The 23,903-nt window shown below is 46.4% G+C and overlaps 1 protein-coding gene across 1 annotated transcript in view; it reads left to right on the top strand.

Annotated features, from left to right (window-relative positions):
• Window positions 1-6,920, top strand: part of DPH7 (diphthamide biosynthesis 7) — a 118,147-nt gene extending 111,227 nt beyond the window's left edge. The window contains exons 10-11 of the mRNA XM_078642114.1: window positions 4,135-5,927; window positions 5,973-6,920. Coding sequence (XP_078498240.1) covers window positions 4,135-4,592 — 458 coding nt within the window. The 3' untranslated portion in view covers window positions 4,593-5,927; window positions 5,973-6,920. The remainder of the gene's footprint in view (window positions 1-4,134; window positions 5,928-5,972) is intronic.
• Window positions 6,921-23,903: the final 16,983 nt, after the last annotated feature.

The raw sequence follows: 23,903 nt of genomic DNA, 5'->3' as shown, positions 1-23,903 counted from the left end.
CTCACTCACCCTCACTCCCTCACCCTCACTCACTCACCACTCACTCACCCTCACCCTCACTCACCCTCACCCACCCTCACCCTCACTCACCCTCAATCACCCTCACCCTCACTCACCCTCACTCACCCTCAACCCCTCACCCTCACTCACCCTCACTCACCCTCAACCCCTCACCCTCACTCACCCTCAACCCCTCACCCTCACTCACCCTCACTCACCCTCAACCCCTCACCCTCACTCACCCTCAACCCCTCACCCTCACTCACCCTCACCCTCACTCACCCTCAACCCCTCACCCTCACTAACACTGAAACCCTCAATCACCCTCACTCTTACTCTCACTCACACTCTACACCTCAGCCTCACCCTCACTCACCCTCACCCCCTCAACCCCTCACCCCCTCACCCTCACTCGCCCTCACCCTCAACCCCTCACCCTCAACCCCTCACCCCCTCACCCTCAACTCCTCACCCTCAACACCTCACCCTCACTCACTCTCAACCCCTCAACCTCACTCACTCACCCTCAACACCTCACCCTCACTCACTCACACTCACTCACCCTCAACCCCTCACCCTCAACACCTCACCCTCAACACCTCACCCTCAACACCTCACCCTCAACACCTCACCCTCAACACCTCACCCTCAACACCTCACCCTCAACACCTCACCCTCAACACCTCACCCTCAACACCTCACCCTCAACACCTCACCCTCAACACCTCACCCTCAACACCTCACCCTCAACACCTCACCCTCAACACCTCACCCTCAACACCTCACCCTCAACACCTCACCCTCAACACCTCACCCTCAACACCTCACCCTCAACACCTCACCCTCAACACCTCACCCTCAACACCTCACCCTCAACACCTCACCCTCAACACCTCACCCTCAACACCTCACCCTCAACACCTCACCCTCAACACCTCACCCTCAACACCTCACCCTCAACACCTCACCCTCAACACCTCACCCTCAACACCTCACCCTCAACACCTCACCCTCAACACCTCACCCTCAACACCTCACCCTCAACACCTCACCCTCAACACCTCACCCTCAACACCTCACCCTCAACACCTCACCCTCAACACCTCACCCTCAACACCTCACCCTCAACACCTCACCCTCAACACCTCACCCTCAACACCTCACCCTCAACACCTCACCCTCAACACCTCACCCTCAACACCTCACCCTCAACACCTCACCCTCAACACCTCACCCTCAACACCTCACCCTCAACACCTCACCCTCAACACCTCACCCTCAACACCTCACCCTCAACACCTCACCCTCAACACCTCACCCTCAACACCTCACCCTCAACACCTCACCCTCAACACCTCACCCTCAACACCTCACCCTCAACACCTCACCCTCAACACCTCACCCTCAACACCTCACCCTCAACACCTCACCCTCAACACCTCACCCTCAACACCTCACCCTCAACACCTCACCCTCAACACCTCACCCTCAACACCTCACCCTCAACACCTCACCCTCAACACCTCACCCTCAACACCTCACCCTCAACACCTCACCCTCAACACCTCACCCTCAACACCTCACCCTCAACACCTCACCCTCAACACCTCACCCTCAACACCTCACCCTCAACACCTCACCCTCAACACCTCACCCTCAACACCTCACCCTCAACACCTCACCCTCAACACCTCACCCTCAACACCTCACCCTCAACACCTCACCCTCAACACCTCACCCTCAACACCTCACCCTCAACACCTCACCCTCAACACCTCACCCTCAACACCTCACCCTCAACACCTCACCCTCAACACCTCACCCTCAACACCTCACCCTCAACACCTCACCCTCAACACCTCACCCTCAACACCTCACCCTCAACACCTCACCCTCAACACCTCACCCTCAACACCTCACCCTCAACACCTCACCCTCAACACCTCACCCTCAACACCTCACCCTCAACACCTCACCCTCAACACCTCACCCTCAACACCTCACCCTCAACACCTCACCCTCAACACCTCACCCTCAACACCTCACCCTCAACACCTCACCCTCAACACCTCACCCTCAACACCTCACCCTCAACACCTCACCCTCAACACCTCACCCTCAACACCTCACCCTCAACACCTCACCCTCAACACCTCACCCTCAACACCTCACCCTCAACACCTCACCCTCAACACCTCACCCTCAACACCTCACCCTCAACACCTCACCCTCAACACCTCACCCTCAACACCTCACCCTCAACACCTCACCCTCAACACCTCACCCTCAACACCTCACCCTCAACACCTCACCCTCAACACCTCACCCTCAACACCTCACCCTCAACACCTCACCTCAACACCTCACCCTCAACACCTCACCCTCAACACCTCACCCTCAACACCTCACCCTCAACACCTCACCCTCAACACCTCACCCTCAACACCTCACCCTCAACACCTCACCCTCAACACCTCACCCTCAACACCTCACCCTCAACACCTCACCCTCAACACCTCACCCTCAACACCTCACCCTCAACACCTCACCCTCAACACCTCACCCTCAACACCTCACCCTCAACACCTCACCCTCAACACCTCACCCTCAACACCTCACCCTCAACACCTCACCCTCAACACCTCACCCTCAACACCTCACCCTCAACACCTCACCCTCAACACCTCACCCTCAACACCTCACCCTCAACACCTCACCCTCAACACCTCACCCTCAACACCTCACCCTCAACACCTCACCCTCAACACCTCACCCTCAACACCTCACCCTCAACACCTCACCCTCAACACCTCACCCTCAACACCTCACCCTCAACACCTCACCCTCAACACCTCACCCTCAACACCTCACCCTCAACACCTCACCCTCAACACCTCACCCTCAACACCTCACCCTCAACACCTCACCCTCAACACCTCACCCTCAACACCTCACCCTCAACACCTCACCCTCAACACCTCACCCTCAACACCTCACCCTCAACACCTCACCCTCAACACCTCACCCTCAACACCTCACCCTCAACACCTCACCCTCAACACCTCACCCTCAACACCTCACCCTCAACACCTCACCCTCAACACCTCACCCTCACTCACCCTCACTCACCCTCAACCCCTCACTCACCCTCAACCCCTCACCCACCCTCAACACCTCACCCTCACTCACCCTCACTCACCCTCACTCACCCTCACTCACCCTCAACCCCTCACTCACCCTCACTCATCATCACTCACCCTCACTCACCCTCACTCACCCTCACTCACCCTCACTCACCCTCACTCACCCTCACTCACCCTCACTCACCCTCAACCCCTCACCCACCCTCAACACCTCACCCTCACTCACCCTCACCCTCACTCACTCTCACTCTCACTCACCCTCACTCACCCTCAACCCCTCACTCACCCTCACTCATCATCACTCACCCTCAACCCCTCACCCACCCTCAACACCTCACCCTCACTCACCCTCACCCTCACTCACTCTCACTCTCACTCACCCTCAACCCCTCACTCACCCTCAACCCCTCACTCACCCTCAACCCCTCACTCACCCTCACCCTCACTCACCCTCACCCTCACTCACCCTCAACACCTCACCCTCACACAGTGCAATAGGTCTCAGAGGATTTTTAGTTAAAGCTTTTACAATTGTTTATGGCTTTTTTGATTTGTAATTCTTTAGCATTGGCTACAAGAAATAAAAATGCTAAAGATTTACAACAAAAAACCCATAAACAATTCTAAAAGCACTAACTCTAATGCTGCGAGACCTATTGCATTTCCAATGCTTGTTTAATTTGTCTTTGGACTTACCTACGTTGCCAAATGATTGCGTATCTTTATCTTTTATATGCCTTTTAAATATTTAAGCTCTGTTGTTATTGCTGTGCTTTTTATGATTATGATTTACTGATTGGATAAAGATTGTCTGTCTGACATAGTCAGTTTTTTCTTCTTAGCATGATACTGGATTGAGAACAGTTTTGTACCAATTAAATTGTAAAATATAGCTGGACTTCAGTTGAGCAGCAGATGTATGTCTGAATCTTGGGCCACTCCAACAGAACATTTGATAACGTTTCCCTTCTTCGTTTATTCTTTCTTGCAGCTAAAGTGGCCGATGAATGTCCCATTTTGTCATCTTATGTCCTACACAACTCCTTGGCATATGGAGCAGATTGGTCTAAAATCTCTCTGGCAGATTTCCCTGCCTCTAACCCAGAGACTGCATCACTTGACTACTGTATCTCAGAGAGTCATGCCATAGCAGGTAGTGATCGGAAACTAGAGGTGCAAGTTCAGAACCTGAAGATTTCCTACGAATCCCCCACCGGCAGCTTTGACTTGATTGTCGAGGATGAGGATGGTGTCTATGTCCCAGAGGCTGACTTTGGAGCAAATAAGATTGCCAGCATGGAGGATGCCTCCCAGTGTGACCCGGCTGGATGCATGACAAGTCAAAAAGAGCAGAACATACTTGCAACCTGCTCATTCTATGACCACGTTTTACATGTCTGGAAATGGGAATCCAGTACAACAGAGTCGTCTACTGCAAATATTTCTTAAAATTCTTAGTAAATGTTATTGTTTGTTTTTTAACAGAAGAACCTTTCATAGACGTCGAGGTTTGGTAAAAACAGGGTTACTGTCTGTGTGTTTGTTAAATGTGCACTGTAGAGAAGCTATGTTAAATCTTAGAGTATAGGTCTTTATACAGGCTATTAATGGATTTTTCTCTTGTACCATTGTGGTCTGTTTATCATCATCCTGCTATTTGGGCTTCCTTTGGAAGTATGCGTGAAGGTTACAATAAACTGCCAACCTCTTTGCAAATAAAAGACCTTCATATTGGGTTACTTTGTTACTTTTGCCATTTACAGGAACATGTGGGTTTCTAATGCCAAGTGAAAGCCCAGCTTCATGTGCACTATTGTGCAGCCAATGGAGCAAAAGCTGCTGGCCACTCTGCATGTCTATTTTAAATTATGGTGAAAAAACATAAAGACTCCCCTAGAGCATTACCCAAACATACTCATACGCCCGTCAGATAAACATCTCACATTCAATTTTTCATCATAACATAGGAGCATTGATAATTCTGAAAGGGACTCCCACTAAAAATAAACCCCTCGGATTCAGATATAGCGCTTACAAATGTATAGTTTTATTAAAATTACAATTGTCAATATTTAAAATGAGCAAGAAACAATTCTCAATACAATAAATGTAGCACCAATTCAGACCCTTATAGGACAATAGTTAAAAAAACATATTAGGCATACAATAATATTAATGCAATTATATTCAGTGCAGAAGTGTACAGTTTATATCATGAAACAAACAAGCAAACATAAAAATAGATTAATAAGAGGAAACCCTGCAGACACAGATGTGGATTCTGTTGTCTAAATGGATCCTACAATGTTCGACTAGAGGGGAAACCTGGTATAAGCCCTGCACTTATCCTTGAGGTTCCTCCCTGTTGGATTCCTTAGAAATAATTTGCATTGACGCGTTTCGGTCGTTTAAAAAAAAAAAAAAGGAATAAACGGCCACCTACTTCAGTACTCAATTACGGGAATTTACTCCTCCATCATTTACTCTTTGTGACAATCAAAAAAGTCTCCATTTACACTCTTGTATGGACTCATTAAAAATCATGTGAATAATCGTTAATCCAACACTGTGACTTTTGTAAAGGGCGCCCACTAATGTAATTGCACCTCCACATTTGTTACACCATCTTTGAACTTCTCCTTGCTACCGGATAAAAACACTCCCAGCCGCTCTCAATTGACTTTGTTTAAACCTTCGACCAAAAGTTCATGGCTTCCAGGAGATCCTCTTGTATTAGATCTTCCTGTAAAAAGTCTGTCCGCCTCTCCGAGGTCAGATCGAAATGTGCATTCTACACAACAAGATCGCACAAATGAGGACAAAAAAAAGAAATGTGCATTCTACAATCTATCCGTTCGCCTGCGTGGATCTGGGGTATAAGCTTACACCCCAGATCCACGCAGATTGGAGGGTAAATCTCTGTTCTGTTTGAAACATAGTGGTGTATAATACTAACTGTGTTACGTGGCAAAATAATTGTTTCAAGAGCTATTAACATGCATAACGAATCAGGCAGTCGACTGCAAAGCCATCAGATTATAAAAAAAGTAGATGGTCAAAGCCACTCTTCATTAATTTATGCCAAAATACCAAGACTGTTTGGTGCATCGGCTCTGAATTCCATGCCAAATTGTATTACTTTTGCACCCTTACCCAACTTCCTAATTAAAAAGAAAACTGCTCATTTTAAGTTAATACGGAGTAGGTGTAAAATGCCAATTTAAAAGCCACATAGTGTTTTCACTATTGGATATTAATTGTTTTTGAGCCTGATGCAAAATATAACCCAGTGATCTTGCTGGATTACCACAGTTTTTTTGTGTGTTTTTTTTTTAAATGCCACAATTTTACCTTAAACCAACAAAGGACACCAAGCTATTCTCTGATCATATGGTATATATATGCTATTGATGATGGATGGAAGGTTGAGTGATATTAGAGATGTTTCAGAAAAAGTCTTAAGTCTCAGGTGACCCTCCACCAAAAACTCTGTGCCAATTTAAAAGCTATGAATTAATATAACACAAAACGGCTAAACATGAATTTTAGGTGTGCTGTTTTTTTGTTTTACAAATGTAGCAAAGAATAGGATGCAAAGCAGTGCTGGTTTTACATTTCCAAATTACTTAGGGAAAATGTGAGCAATAACTATATTTCTGTAGTGGAAAATGTTGGATATGTAGATTAACAAAAATATTTAGCTTGACAGGCTTACTGGTTTACATGAAAATCCCAAAAGTTATATTTTACTAGCAATAAATCTATTTGAACATGAAACGGTCTTTGCCACTTTGTATTGTTGTGTAATTGCATTGCATTTATATAGTGCTTACTCTAACCCTGACAAGGTGTTTAAGAATCTAATGGTGGGCAAGACGCCATTCGGGAACCCAATGTTAGTGGTTAATGCAGTTGTTATTGGTATTAATATCTATGCAGTAGATTACATTTAATACAGTGTGCTTTTAACAGTGAGGTTTCTTAGTCGTGAAAGGATATATATATTCGAGGCATATGGGCTGCAGATCACACACTAGTGCATAGACTACCATCTAGTGGTGGGCCTGAATGATTACACGTTGTTGTTGTCTTGGAAGAGTCTTTGTTTGGTAGATGACTCCTCCCTTGGAGCATAGTGCGCATGGGCATTAACTCCATCTTCAGATTGTTTTTTCCGACATCGGGCTCGGATGTGCTTATCGTTCCGTCAGGTTACCGATTTTCCTTTCGACTTCCAGTCCTCCATCATACCGTTGGTATCGTCTTTGATCGCGATTTCCCTGTTACTCGCATCGAAAAACTTTGCTCTTCTAGATTCCGGCGCTCGTAGGGGCCGTTGGGCCCAACTGCCCAACTGGGCCTTTGGCTCATGGAAAGAACACCCTTCAAGAAGTGCCCTCAGTGTGGACACAAATTTCCCCACACTGACCTACATGAAGTGTGCAATCTGTGCTTGTCCCCAGAGCACGAGAGCTGAGATTGCCAGGCCTGTGCTTCGTTCCGGTCCAAGAAGACTATCGGAGACTGTCGAGCGCAGTCATGGCGCAGTCCTCATCATCGCCACCAGATCTTGTCATAGATGAAGCTTCAATCGATCAACAGAAGGGCGATGTAGTCCCCGAAACAGAGGATTCAGCTTCCGGAGCCGAAGGACAATCAGACAATGACGATCTTCTACCAGATGGTCAACAGGTCGTGAGTACAAATGTCGACTCAGTTCACACCCCCATATTGGGCCAGGCTTTGGTTCCACCCCCGCCTCAGGGTCCGGTGCACACAGACCAAAAACTTCAGACGCCCCGTCTTTCAGCTCAGCAACGAAGAATACCAAAAAGCCTCTAGGCGACTCCAGCTTGAGTCAGCCTCTCGGTCCCGGCAAACAAAAAGTTCTTAAACCGAAACTAACTCCGGCACCAAAGCAACCCTCGGTACCAAAATCAGTCGAGCCGAAAACAAGCTCAGTACCAAGAAATATCGAACCAAAGCCAAACCCGGTACCGAAAAAAGTTGACCCAAAGTCCACTTGTCGACCCGAAACATGCTTCGGAACCAAAAATTCCGGATCTGAAAACATCCGATCCGAACAAAAGACACGACACCAAGAAGGATTCTGACCACAAGTCTTCGGCACCAAAACCAAAATCTACCCCAAAGACTGTAATAGACACTGCTAAACCTTCTAAGCAACAAGACAAGTCGGTGCCGAGGAAAGATACTTCCACAGAAGAGGTTTTCAGGCCAGATCCAAAACAAAAGACTCTTCTTATCAATCCAAAAACTGGACATGTCATTGCAGTACCTGAGAAAAGGAAGCTGGACCCTCCCAAAACACCTCCAGTTCCTCTTAAACATGCTCAAACTTGCCCTATAAGAATACCTTCACCATTGCTAGTACTACCAGATTTAGATATTTCCCCTCCACACTCACCATCCACCACACACAGCCCTGCACCAGCAGAAGATGATGGGGATAGATGACCCAGATGATATTCCTGGTCCATCAGATGATCCCTGGGAAGATTATAACGCGCCAGATGCCCCAGATCAGTCCACGAGATGACGCATACCCTTCTAGGCCATCTCCTCCAGATGACACTATAGGGTTTACGCTACTCATTCATAGGGCAGCCACCTTTCATGGGGTAGATCTGCAGACTGATCCAGTAGAAGAAGACTTCCTTATGGACACACTATTGCCATCACATAAAACCACAACCATATTACCAATGCTTAAAGGAGTGGTAAAACATGTACCAGAGGTATTCAAAGACCCTGTTAGAGCCAGGGTAATTAAGCCCAGACTGGAGAAAAAGTATAAAGCAGCTCCAACTGACCCAGCATACATCAAAGGCCAGTTGCCATTAGACTCATTAGTAGTCTCAAATGCCAGGAAAAGAGCTAATTCACAGACAACAAGGAATGCTCCACCCCCTGATAAGGAATCCAAACGCACCATCTCGCAAGCAGCCAATGTTTGGAGAATTGCTAATACTCAAGCCATATCAGCAAGGTATGATAGAGCTTACTACGATGAGCTTGAACCACCCTTATGTAACATTTGGCAGACAAATATTAGACCAGGGCTTCTGATTTAACTCGAGGGTAAAGTCATTGCTAATACCTCAATACGTTGTGCTTTAGATTCTGCTGCCACTGTATCAAGAGCAGTAAATACAGGTGTACTGTTACGAAGACATGCCTGGTTGTGAATCTCTGGTTTCAAACCAGAAGTACAAACCAGCATCCTTAATCAACTTTTTGACCAGCAACATCTTTTTGGTCCCACAGTTGATAATGCACTGGAGAAAATTAAAAAGGGCACGGACACAGCAAAATCCATGGGAGCTTTACAAACTCAAGCTCCCAGAGCGTCCTTTCGTTGCTCTTCTTATAGGAGAGCCTCCAAAAATGTTCAAACAGACAACACCTCTTCTTACAAAGCACCCACCCAATCCTCGCCCAACAGAGGTTATTACAGAGGAGGATATAGAGGAAACAACACTAAAGGTAGAGGCAGAGGTAACAACAACCGCAATGCCTCCACTCCCAAGACGTGACTTCCCTCACCTCCCCCCAGACCATTCCACTCCTGTCGGGGGTAGATTACAACAGTTCCTACCTGTCTGGTTCTCCACCACCAGAGACAGGTTGGTGAGGCAAATAGTTCAGTCAGGCTATTGCCTGGAGCTCACTTCCACTCCTCTAACAATACCACGCAGACAGCTTTCCATGTCACAGGAGCATCTCACACTCCTAAAACAAGAAGTTGCCTCTCTACTGAAAAAAAAAATGCAATAGAACCAGTTTCAGTACACCATGAAAACACAGGAGTTTACTCCCTATACTTTCTTATCCCAAAAAGGACAGCTCCCTCAGACCTATACTAGACCTGAGACCCCTAAATCTTTACATACAATCCGACCACTTCCACATGGTCACATTACAGCAGGTCCTTCCTCTGTTAAAACAAGGCAACTTCCTTGCCACTCTAGATCTCAAGGACGCCTACTTCCACATTCCCATCCACCAAGCTCACAGAAAGTACCTTCGGTTCGTACTGGACGGTCAACATTACCAGTTCAAGGCACTCCCTTTCGGTGTCACTACAGCACTTCAAGTTTTCAAAAAGTGTCTCGCAGTAGTAGCAGCACACTTGAGAAGGGACAACATCCATGTCTTCCCATACCTTGATGACTGGCTAATAAAAGCCAAGTCATACCACCAGTGCATGCAGCACACGCATCAAACCATCCACCTACTGCACAAGCTCGGATTCACAATAAATCAAAGCAAGTCACATCTCCAACCATCCCTGTCTCAACAATATCTGGGTGCCACAATAGATACCTCCAAGGCACTTGCATCCCCCAATCCAGCAAGGATACAAAGTATGCAAGCTCTTATACAAACATTCCAACCGCAACACTCACTACCAGCTCGAGTGTTCATGCAATTAATTGGAATGATGACATCTTGCATCTTCCTAGTGCCACACGACAGACTCCAAATGCGCCCCCTGCAAGAGTGCTTAGCAAATCAGTGGAACCAGACTCAACAACAATTAACAGATCTGTTGCTGGTGGGCGACCGGACACATCGCTCTCTGCAGTGGTGGAACACCAAAAACCTTTCCAAAGGCCGGCCGTTCATATAGCCAGTTACACAGGTAGTGCTAACCACAGACGCATCCCTTACAGGATGGGGAGCTCATTTAGCAGAGCACACAGTACAGGGCACATGGACACCACAACAAAAGCTACTCCACATAAACCATCTGGAGTTGCTAGCCATTTTTCTAGCTCTAATGTCATTTCAACATTACCTATCAGGCAAGGCTGTATTAGTCCGCAGCGACAATGACAGCCATGTACTACACCCAAAAACAGGGAGGAACACACTCCTTGCAGCTCTTCCGGCTGGCGCATATCATATGGAGGAGGGCCATTTCTCAAAAAATCTTTCTCTTAGCAGAACATCTACCAGGCGTTCACAATCAAGTTGCGGATCTGTTAAGTCGTCAAAGATAACAAATACATGAGTGGGAACTTCATCCTCAAGTTCTTCAACCTTTCTTTCACAAATGGGGCAAACCAGAGATAGATCTGTTCGCCACACTCCTAAACGCCAAATGACCAAGCTTCGCCACCAGGTAACCACACCCATTGTCCAAAGGCAATGCGATATGGATGACTTGGTCAAACAGATTTGCGTACGCTTTTCCGCCTCTCCCACTCATTCCGTTAGTGGTGCGCAAGCTACAACAACACTCCCTAACATTCTCATTGCACCAACGTGGGCAAGACAACCGTGGTACACCACGCTACTGGAGCTCTCCTTAGTACCACATCAAGAGTTGAAACTCTCGCCACACCTACTAACACAGAACCATGGAGAGATCATGCATCCCGACCCCATGCAGCTCAACCTAGCGATTTGGCTCCTGAGGTCTCAGAATTTGGATATCTCAATCTTCCGCTTGATTGCATGAATGTTATAAAAGAGGCTAGGCGTCCTACCACTAGGGCATGCTATGCAGCCAAGTGGGAAAGGTTTGTTGTGTATTGCACAAATAACATTAACCCACTAGATGTTTCCATACAAAACATCATTTGTTGCCTGCTCCATCTACAAAGATGTAGTTTAGCATACTCCTCAATCAGGTTACATCTTGCTGCCATAGTAGCTTACCTTCAAAACAGACAACATCTGTCGTTATTCAGAGTACCTGCCATCAAGGCATTCATGGAAGGACTCAAAAGAATAATTCCTCCCAGGGTACCACCCTCCCCCGTATGGAATCTAAACATTGTTATTACTAAACTTATGGGTCCTCCATCTGAACCCTTGCATAAGTGTGAATTACAGTTTCTTTCATGGAAAGTTGATTTTTAATTGCTATTACCTCACTCAGAAGAGTAAGTTAGATCCAGGCTTTAACAATTCATGAACCATTCTTGCAACCCCATCACAACAAAATGGTTCTAAAAGCAAACCCCAAATTCCTTTCAAAAGTCTTTTCACTGTTCCATCTCAATCAGTCTATTGAGTTTCCAGTATTCTTTTCTCATCCCCAGACAGTTGCTGAAAGAGCTCTCCATACGTTGGATGTCAAAAGAGCTCTTCTCTACTATATTTATAGAACAAAGCCATTTCGTAAGACAAAACAATTGTTTGTGTCCTTTTTTCCTCCACATAAAGGTGATCCCATTTCAAAAACTGGGATTGCAAGGTGGATCGTCAAGTGCATTCAAATTTGTTAACAAAAAAAAACGCACTCTATCCATTCCCCCTAGGGCTCATTCCACCCATAAACTAGGGGCATCTATGGCATTTTTAGGAAATATTCCCTTAGATGATATCTGCAAAGCAGCTACATGGTTTACAACGCACACATTCACAAAGCACTACTGTGTAGATGTGCAAGCAAAACAACAAGCTAGTGTGGGCCAGGCTGTACTCAAAACACTATTTCAAACTACTGCAACAGATACTGGTGGTCGCCGCTAAGGGAGAGAACTGCTATGCAATCAATGCACTAGTGTGTGATCTGCAGCCCATATGCCTCGAACGGAAAATGCTACTTACCAGTATGCATCTGTTCTTGGCATGTAGGGCTGCAGAGTCGCACACGCCCACCTGCCTCCCCGGCTACCTTTATCTGTTCCAGTAATATCTTCTGTTCCAGTAATATCTTCATTAGATACACTATACATGGACATCTTTTTCTGTTCTCATACAACTCCATCATTTTCCCATTGGCGAAAAACAATCTGAAGATGGAGTCGATGCCCATGCGCACTATGCTCCAAGGGAGGAGTCCTCTATCAAACAAAGACTTCCAAGACAACAGCAAAGTGTAATAATCCGGGCCCACCACCAGATGGCGAGCTATGCACTAGTGTTTGACTCTGCAGTACTACATGCCAAGAACAGATGCATACCGGTACGGAGCATTTTCCTTCATTAGTACACTGAATCAGAGACCTGTGATTTATTTGTAATCTCTTTATTTTAAAATAAAGACAATGTAATGTTTTGGTGCTGATTGACGAAATGGTCTACATAAATGCTTTGTTCGAGGTATGTGGCTGGTGCTATACATGCTACGTATACTCCTGCCATCGGTAAACACCCATTACGACGCGGTAATGACACCGCAGTGCCATTCCAACGCGGGTTTTACGACTTGCGCTGGAGGGCGCTCTAGACTAAGGAATAGTAGATTTACTATTCCAACACCTTCCCTACTGTACGTAGGCTGGTGTTGGAATAGTAAATCTTACTATTCCTACGTCCAGCACCCTACAGTGCAAGTCGTGGTAACGACTTGCGTTGTAAAACCTGCGTTGTGATGGTACTGCGGTGTTTTCTACCGCGTTGTACCATCATACATCCCTGCCATCTGGTGTTGGGCCCGGATGTGTGCAAGTTGTTTTTTTCCCGGATAAGTGTTCTCGAGTCACAAGGTATTATGATTCTTCCTACTACTGGTGGTGCTCATGGGCATCAGTTCCATTGGTAGCTGGTTTTCTTTCAGCTGTCTGATTCAGATGTGTGTTACTGAGGTCCGAATGAACGCTGCTGCAGTGATCTCTTCAGGCCTTCTCGGTTTCTCTACCTTCCATCGGTATTGTTCTGCATCAAATCACCCTTTCTCACATGGACTCAATGAGCATCTGCTCGTCCAGGTTGGGGATTGGGTCAACTTTGATGCCCTGTTAGGGGTCTTGACCGTCTGGCGCTCTCTCTCTCTGGTCTGCAACCTCTGCCTCTCTCCCAAGCACAACAAGGCCTCCTGTGACGTCTTCCGCTCTAAGAAAACTCTTTGGTACAGTCAGGCTCATCGTCTTGAAATGTTGCAGTGGAGTGGGGGTGACACCTTGGACATCTTTTGGTGCCGAGGACCTCGAGGGCGAGTCCCAGATGGAATAGATGGCCCCCATGGAAAGGGCCTTCTTGCAAGAACCCAGATTGGGTTCCAACTTGGAAATGGTGGACTTGCCTTCCACTGAGTTGGCGGTGAGTATGATATCACCTCCCCTGCACCACTCATCTCACATCAAGAACCCCCCTCTACCATGCCCTGCCTCAGCAACTGTTAGGGTATGCTCAATACAAAGGGCTTGTCCATTCTCCTTACAATAACTTTGTCAGGTTCATACATACAAAGAGTTAAAAGGCTTTGCAGTGGTCGTCTGTTTATTGAGTGCTCTTATCATTTCTTTTATCATTTGTTTTAGCCAAGGCCTGTTAAATCTTTGTGAAATAACTAATTTGACCGTTGAAATGTGCCCCAGGTTAGTCACGTGTATCCAAGCAACTTCGCGGAGTCCTTTATTAGTTTAATGAGATGCTGCACGTTTAAACGGCAAAACCGTTTCAACCGTGTGCAGCGCGTGTGGAAGTTCTGAACCCCACCCCTTGTCGGCTATAAAAGACTGTTTGAAGCATTAGCGGCTGCTGTGCTCTTTGATCCTCCTTCCTCTCCTGAAGATCAGGCTTACCTGAATCCTGCGGCTTCATCATTTCACATCGGCGGTGTTTCCTGTCTTGTCGTAGTTCCGGTCCTGCTCCACACATCTTCCCTGTCTCTTTCGGTTCTTTGCAGCATCTGGTCCTGGACGTTTTTCAGTGAAACCTGCAACACGAATAGAAATGGGTAATATGTACTTCGATTTTGCAACAAAAAGCGAGTAAGTGCAGTTTATTATTTTGAGTAAAAGAGAAACCAATGCGCATTGAGGTACTTTATATGAACCGATTTTCCGAGACAAAAGACGGTCTTTATTTTGATTATCAACGTTAACTAAAATCACAATCTTCTCGAACCACTAAGTATTCCTGGAACTCCTTACATGCTCAAAACAAGATGGAGACTTGGTGCAAAACATTTTTGACAACGAATAGAAGAGCATGTGTTTGACCTTATATGTAAAACTAATTTTGGTGATTTTTTGGAAACTACACTTTAGTTTGGAGTTATGCTTTATGGAGAATATATGATTTATAATCATTACCCAATGCTAGGACAAATAAAAGAAGTAAGTAATGGACTAAGGAAATATTTATAACAAGAGAAGTATGTTACGCAATGTGTATAGATACATGTTTAATTGACCACTCTTTCTTTAGAACTCTATAGGCAAAGGTGCTGATCTCTCTTATTGGAATTAAGTCCTTATCTGGTGAAACAGAAAGAAGCCAGAAACAGAGAGGTATATGATGTTTGTGAAGTAAACAAAACAGAATAATAATCCTCAATAAGAACATTACAGTAAAGTGATATTGTTGTTTAATATTTCCTTCTTGACAGATATTTTATCCAACAAACGCTCTCGCTCAGTTGAAGCTTCAAGAGGTGCAGTGTTTCTCTCTATTTTATTATTTTATCCACTTCCCCCTTCCCTTGGAAAAGCCTCTTTCCATAAATTTGAAAGGCATAAGGATGCCATTGTGGAGAATTTTCTGTTGGAAACCATTTCTTCCTCCCAGTGTTACATGCAATACTTGCCAATGTTGAAGGGGTTGATCAAACTGCCTTCTAATACTTTCAAGGAGACCGTTAAATTCCAGGTGGCTACCCCTAGGGTGGACAAAAAATGTAAGGCCTCCCCGTCAGACCCAGTCTACATTAAGTGCCAACTTCCCCCAACTCTTTGTTAGTCCACTGTGCCTGCAAACGGGCCAATGCAGAGGTCACAGGTGACTCATGCCGTCGAATAAGGAAAGTAAAAATACTGATACTCCTGCCAAATCTGTTGCTGCACAATCGGCCAATCACAGGAGCATTGCTGTTTCAGTCAGGTTACTTTCCAGGTATGACAGGGCTCATTGAGATGAAATGGAGGAGTTCCTCCGGCAACTCCAAATAAGTACCGTAAAAGGAGCCAAGAATTAGTCTGAAGACAAACTCATCTCGAATATCACCATACGTTGTGGCCTAAACGCTGCCGGCACTGTGGCTCCCTGCATTAATTCCAGCGTCCTCATCCGTAGGCACGTCTAGCTCTGGGTCTTTGACTTCAAGCCAGACTTTCAACAGCATCTCCTCAACCTGCGATTCGATAGAGAGCACATCTCTGGCCCGTAGGTTGATCAGATACTGTGGAATATCAAAAGGGCACAGAGACCAACAAGGCCATGGACGCCCTCCAAATGCTCTCTGTCCTTTTGGTGGTCTGCCTACCAAGGCAGCTTCAAAGCTGCTTCTCGATGCTCTTTCACTTCTTTCCAAGGTCAGGAGACTCCACAACCCTCCGAAAGGGGTTACATTTGTGGTTCCCCCAATGGAGCTGCCCCTGCCAAGCAGCGACTTGCACTCCCTTCCCCCCCGACCATATGACACCTGCCATAGTCGACTCCAAGGGTTCTTCCTCACATAGCAGCAGATCACCTCAGACCAGTGGGTACTAGACCTCATATGCCATTGTTACTATTTAGAGCTCACTTCCACTCCTCCCAACATCCCACCTTGCAGACACATCCTCCCCACAATACCAAAGCCTGCTTTGGCAATAGGCGGAGGCTCTCCATCTGAAAGGCGCCATTGAGCCAGTGCCATCGAACCTACAAGGCACAAGGGTAATCTCCCTCCACTTTCTCATTCCCAAGAAGAAAGGACCTCTTTGGCTTGTCACAGACTTCAGGCCCCTCAATGAGGACATCCTGTCAAAACATTTCCACATGGTCACTCTACAGGATATTATACCTCTACTACAGCAAGGCAACTTTATGACTGCCTTCGATCTCAAAGATGCCTACTTCAACATCCCAATTCATCCAGCGTAATGATGCTACCTACGGTTTGTGTAAGTGCAACCATTATCAGTTCAAGATGTTGCTGTTCGAGCATGTATGGAGCGATGGGGCTGGGGGGAAAAGTGGGTACACTGGGTTAAAAAACTATATAGCTGCCCAACTGCTAGGGTTCGAATGGGGGGGAACACTCTTCCCAATATGGGATCTTCCACGGCACAAGACATGGTTGCCCCTTGTCACCAGTGCTGTTTGCGATGGCAATGGAGCCGCTGGTGGCTCTCTTCAGCCAGGGCGGGGTGGCGCTGGGGTTAATCCTAGATGAGACAGCATATTGTCTCCTTATATGCAGACGATGTGTTGATCTATCTGGGGTAGGCAGCGGCCGGATCGAGTACAGCACTGCGTATGTTCTACAGATTCGCCACCCTGGCGGGACTGAGAGTAAATAAGGCACAGACTTACCTTTTTCTCGGTGGCGGTACTGCTTCCGAGACACCATACACTCCCAACAGATCTTAATTGGGCTCTAATCACGTTTAAATATCTGGTCATACATGGCTACCACTCCCTGACTGACTCACGCAAAGGCAATCTTGACAGAGCACTTTGCTTGCTCAGATCTTGTGTAGCATTTTGGAGTTTGCTGAAGCTCTCGATAATGGAGTGCATATCACTGACCAAGATAGTTATGTTGCCCAGTTTACTCTATTCTTTCGGGAACCTCCCTGTGGTGTTACCCAGGGGCGCTTTGTTCCCTTGGACTCACTGGTATGGGATGTGGGGAAGGCCGTAGTAGAGTCTCGCTGATGACATTGCAACGCCCAGTATGTAATGGGGGGGCTAGGGGTGCCCTATTTTTAATTACACTACATGGCTTCCCAGCTGCAGTGGCTAGAAGGAACCAATGCGGAGTGAATCTTCATGGGAGATCTGAGAGATCGCCCCACCATGGTGTTGACTAAGTTATTGGACCACAGAGTCATAACCCCTTATCAACAGATCTATAAATGACCGTACTACAATGCTGGAATAAAAGCCTGGATAGTCTCCCTGTGGCCCCCCAATACTCCCCACATCTCCCCTTGGTAGGCCTACCACATGGAATCCTACGCCGCATCTTCACCTAGGAGCAATTGACAGAATGGGAGGGAGTGAGCCTCGAGACAGTGGGCGACATTTACCGTAAAGGGGCGTTGACCCCCTTTGTGGAACTGGTAGAAAAATAGGGGCTGTCGGTGGGCCAGTTCTAGCAGTATGAGACCCTAGTTTGCACTATTAGAGAGCTGTGGGTAGGAGGAGGAGGAGCGGAACCCGAGATGCACCTCCAGTTCCATGTGCTGTTCACCTTCGGAGGGGCCACCCACCAAGTGAAATGGTTCTACACGACATTAGCTAGAGGCATCACTGACAACACTGTCTAAAGTTTGGGAACAAGCGTTAAACAAAAAATTTACCGATCAAGAATGGAACAACGTCCTGGCTTCCCCCAAGACCATATGGCGTTATACAAGACTGAAATACATCCAGTTTAACTATGTCCACATGACTTATCTGCCCCACCTAGAATGATACACGGGGGTAACACGGCCATGCCCATGATGTGCTCGGCGTGATGTAGACTTCATTCATATGGCCTGGAGTTGCCCAACGTTGACCCCCTTCTGGGCAGAAGTAGTTCGACAAACAGGAGCGACACTAGGGAGAGACATTGGCAATACTGGGGAGGCGTGTCTCTTAGGCCTCTTTCCACGCCCACCGAAAAGGAAGGTAGGAAAAAATTTTGTGGATCTAGCCGTGGCCCTTGCAAAGAGGCGAATAGCAATGACATGGAAGGCAGATATGGGACCACAGATAGAGAGCTGGAAAAGGGACCTCAGGAGCTGGGCGGAGGCAGAGACTAGGTCACTTATTAGGGAAGAGGCGAGAGGGGTACGTAAGACGCCAATAGCAGACCAATGCAAGTATTTTGGTGAGAAACTGGGAGACCCTAGACCTTGAAAACGAGGAGACAGACCATGAAGAGACAACACCACCTCCAAATAAACCACCTGCTCAGGCACAGAGAGAAGAGGGGTAACTGAACGAAGCAAGGGAAACTTAAACAGGGATTGGTACACACTAGTGGATGAACTATATCTATGACCCAGGGGGACGTAGCTGTGACTAGAGCTGCTGACAACACTCCAAGTGCAGACCCCATGCATACACCCAGCCCCCACTGCTACACCGATTAGCAATAAGGAGATTGCATGCGGAAATGGGATAGGAACGATTTGTTAGGCACAAAGCTTTTAGTTAAGGATATAGCAGGCATCGATGAAACTTAGTCTTGTTTATACGGGAATGCAATGAATCCGAAATGGGAGAAACACGATGTTGGTCAAAAATAGATGTAATAACTCCCAGGGAAATGGAGCTAATATGTTACAGAAAAACAAATGTGTAAAATGTTGGACGCTGTTACAATATGAAGTACAAAGTTGAATTCCAGAAACTAATATCAGACTGATAATGGAAACGAAAGTTATAAACGAGAACGGATGTAATTGATCTGCATATATCCTGTAGTATGTGTAAAACAACTGTGGAAAAAAAAGGTGTTGCCATTCGAGGACACCACTGCCCCCAAAAGTGTTTACAAAATGATTAGCAATGATGTCCACGCACCTGCGGCACAAGGGCATCCTCGAGTTCCCTTATGTGGATGACTGACTGGTCAAGAGCATAACTCAACAGCAATACCTTGCACATGCACAGGCTATCCTAAACCTCTTAAACGAGCTGGAGTTAACGATCAATGCCACCAAGTCTGAACATCAAGTGCTCCTTTTTCAGCCCTATCTAGGGATAGTCCCCAACTCGGTGGCGGGTATGGCCTACCCAGTCCTGCAAGGGTGCAGGATTTGCTCCCTCTTTTTCAGCCATATCACCTGTCAAAACAGTCATGCGCCACTTGAAATTATGGCCTCCTGCATTGCCATAGTTTACCGCACCAGGTTTCACTTGCACCCATTGAAAGAGTGCTTAGCAGACCATGAGCTCAAGGGGAGGGTCACTGGAAAGATTTAGTGTTAATTGGGAGTGCACTTCTCACTCTTTGCAGTGGTGGAACACCAACAACCTGCTGCAAGGTCGCACCTTTCTCAGCCCTATTCTGCTCTTCGTCATCACAACAGACTCTTCCCTTACGGGGTGGAGGGCTCATTTAAGTGACCTCACTGTTCATGGACAGTGGGCATCAGAGCACTAAGGTTGCCACATCAATTACCTAGAGCTGTTGGCCGTTCAACTAGCACTGAAAGTATTCCATTGTCACTTTGTGAACAAGGTGGTCCTCATTCACATGACTACCATGTACTATTTACAGAAGCAGGGCGGCACTCATTCTCTTCACCTGTCTGCTTTAGCTCAGAACATTTGGAGGTGGGCTCTCCACCACATAGTCAATCTGTTGGTGGAGTACCTATTGGGAGTAGACAACAACTTTGCAGATCTCCTTAGCAGTATGAAGTAACAAGTCCATGAGTGGAAACTCCACCTGCAAGTCTCCCTTCAGTACTTTCAGTGGTAGGGATTTCCTGACGCAGACCTTTACACCACCGTCGAAAGCACAAAATTCACAAGTTTCGCCTCCAGGTACCCACACCCACAGTTCATGGGCAGTGCACTATGGATGAACTGGCCAGGGATATTTCCCTACGCTTTTACGCCTCTCCCACTTCTTCCATTTGTGATTTGGAGGCTTCGCCAGACATCCCTGATCCTGGTGGCTCGCACTTGGGGCAGACAACCAAGAACTCTCTGTGGTGATGTACGAGAGGCTCCCCTGCAGGCCGGGCCTTCTTGCGCAGAGCCATGAAGAAATCAGACACCCCAAGATGCGTAACCTTGTGATTTGGCTCACGAGGTCTTAGTTTGGTTACTGAACCTTCCTCAGACATTCTTAAGGAGGGATGCTGACGGACCCACTACCCGAGCCTGCTATGCAGCTAAGCTGAAACGATTTGTTCACTGCTGCCTATCACTCCACGTTGACCTTTTTGCAGCAGTTGCCCAAGACATTGTCTGCTACCTTTTACATTTTGAGACCCGTGACCTCGCCTACATTTCCATCCAGCTCCACTCAGCTGCAGTGGCTACTTACCTTCAAAATAGAGATTGTGTTTCCCTTTTTAGGATCCCCTTTATCAAAGCTTTTGTGGAAGGTCTGAAAAGAGTCATTCCTCCACAGGTTCAGCGGCCCATGTATGGAATCTAAACATTGTTCCCACTAGACTCATGAGTCCTCCCTTTGAGCCTCTCCAGTCTTGCCCCTTCAGTTGCTCTCCTTGAATGTGGCCTTTCTGGTTGAAATCGCTTCTCTCAAACATGTCCATGAGCTCCATGCTTAAATCTTGGAAGAACCTTTCTTTCAGGCTCATAGAGATTGTGTCCTGCATGCTAGCCCTAAGTTACTTCCGAAGGTGGTTTCTTCTTTCCACCATAACCAATCCATAGAGCTACCAGCTTCCTTTCCCCAACCTGATTTGTTTGCAGAACAGGCTATCCATACTCTAGATGTTAAGTGAGCCCTCATGTATTATATAAATAGAATGAAAACCTTTCGCAAGACTTAACAGCTCTTTATTTTCTTTTCAAAGCACACAAGGGGCTGGCTCTTTCCAAATCTGGCATAGCCAGGTGGATAGCTAAATCCCTTGAAACATGATATGTAAAAGCCAATAGACCTTTGCCTATCCCCCTAGAACCCATTCTACCCATTTGGCATTCCAAGGGAACATTCCTAGAGCTGATATCTGCAAAGTAGCTATCTGGTCCACACCACACACTTTCACTGAACACTATTGTGTGGATGTTCTGGCCGGCCAACAGCTAATGTTGGCCAGGATGTACTTCATACATTTTTTCAATCTTCTGCAACATATTCACACTAGCCACCGCCTAGGGAAGGACTACTTTACAGTCTATACTCATGCTTTGAACGGAAAATGTTACCTCTGTTCATGGCATGTAGTGCTGCAGTGCAGATTCAAATGTGCCCACCCTCCTCCCCGAAAGCCTTTTGTTGTTGCAGATGTATTTTATCCTTGTATTGCTATGATCCATTTTCATCCTCACCAGTTGTGCGGAAAACAATCTAACAATGGACCTGAAGCCAATGCGCTTTATCAGCAGTAATTGAGAAACAGAACAGAATGGCTGATCAGGGTAATTGGAAACAAAATATATATAACCACACAACCAATGAGTGTCGTGTAGCCAAGGGTTTAGATATTCCCAACAACTTGAGTATTTTTGAAAAAACTTTATATTATTTCAATAAAAATGGCATCAAATAGACACTCCGTCACCACAGTTAGTGCAAAAACATGGAAGAATATATACAAATATATACAACAAATATATATACATCACATTGAAGGCAACGTATACTTGAAAAAATGATGGAAAACAATATATTACAATTGTTGTGATGACACCAACTATAATCTACAATGTGAGTTCAAAAGCACACGTTTGCAAATTAAACACTTCTTTACAATTCATTAGAGAGATAAACCAGTCCTTTGGTAACAAAACATGTGAACAGGGCGGACACTAAGGTGGAATGGCCTGCCTGTCACACAACACCTGTGAATAGTAATTTCTAAGAAATTGCAGGTAGGGCCCACAGAAGTGGTATGAATTTATCCCTAGCTGCACCCTCCGTTCTTGACACAGGCTGGGGGTCAACGCGTTTCGAACCTTGTTTGTTCTAGGTTCTCCTCAGGACGAGGACTGGGTAAGTAATTACCTGAAAGGAAATATAGGGAAGGTGTCAGCAGCTGTATAGAGTGTATATATATCTGACAAGATAGTACTCTGACAGGCTACCCATAAGTAAGATTACCTTCTCAGCCAACACGTTGACTGCGTGGAGAGAAGGGGAACCACCAGAATAGTTCTGAAAGAACAAAAGAAGGCTTTCACCAAAGGCGTTTACATAAGGTTTGTCACGCATGGGTTAGGCAGGCTAGCAAAGTGCCTAGGTATAGTGAAATATCAAAATACCTGGGTGTGGTGTCAAAGGTGCCGCAGTCGGGGGCGCCCAAAGCGAGCTGTATTTATCAGTGCGGACTCGCATCCTCTCTTAATTGTGTGTTATTCAGATGAAGAGAGCTGGGGAATGAAAATATAGAGTTGACAAGTTCAAACTCTGGAGCGGAAAAGTTCGTGCTTCACAACTCAGGCGAGCTTTGAAATCAAATAGAGGAAGCGTTTCCTACCTGCACACGTTGTGCGCTGTTCAAGGGAAACGAGCCGCAGTATGTTTTTCAAGCTTGCGAGTGGGAATCAATCTCTCGCTGTCGACTGTAAACAAACAAAGTCCGTCAGACAGCTGGTATGAGGCACTCGTTGTTCCGCATTTCGAGTGAACATTAAAGACGGCTCGAATTAACTTACTTCAAGCCTTGCTTAGATGAGTCCGCGATGTTCGTCTGCCGGTAGGGTCAGATTAGTGAAGCGGCGCCGCCCTGCTGCAGGCTACTTAAAGGCACGGCAGCATGGGCGAGTAGAGAAGACTGCAAAGGATCATGGTCCTTGTAGTCCATAGTGGGAGGGCAAATGTCAATGGTGGAAAGTATGGGAAGCCAAATGTCGTTTAAATATTGGAATGACTGAAGTCTTTTAAGCATGTTGTTGTTAACCCACCAACGATTAGTTGAGCGTTGAAAGAATGCATTGCGCATACCAAAACCATCATAAGCAAAATACACTTTATATGCGTCGTTTCTCCTAATATGACATAACATGCACATTTCAAAGTGTCAAGCAAAAACTGGATGTAAGCCCCTGTACACTACGGAACTTTGTCATTCTGCAAACGGATTTTACTGTGCCCATCTAACCCCATGATCATTTCAGTATGAAAGAGTGGAACCAAAGAGTAATAACAGCCAGACATATGGAAGCCTTGGTGAAAGTATGAAATAAAATCTGCAGCCACAGTCTCACAGCTCA

This window comes from Lissotriton helveticus, chromosome 5_1 (genome assembly GCF_964261635.1).
Source record: "Lissotriton helveticus chromosome 5_1, aLisHel1.1, whole genome shotgun sequence".
In the NCBI taxonomy this organism is placed as follows: Eukaryota; Metazoa; Chordata; class Amphibia; order Caudata; family Salamandridae; genus Lissotriton; species Lissotriton helveticus.
The sequence above is the reverse complement of the archived record's forward strand: the minus strand, read 5'-3'. Positions and strand labels throughout refer to the sequence as shown.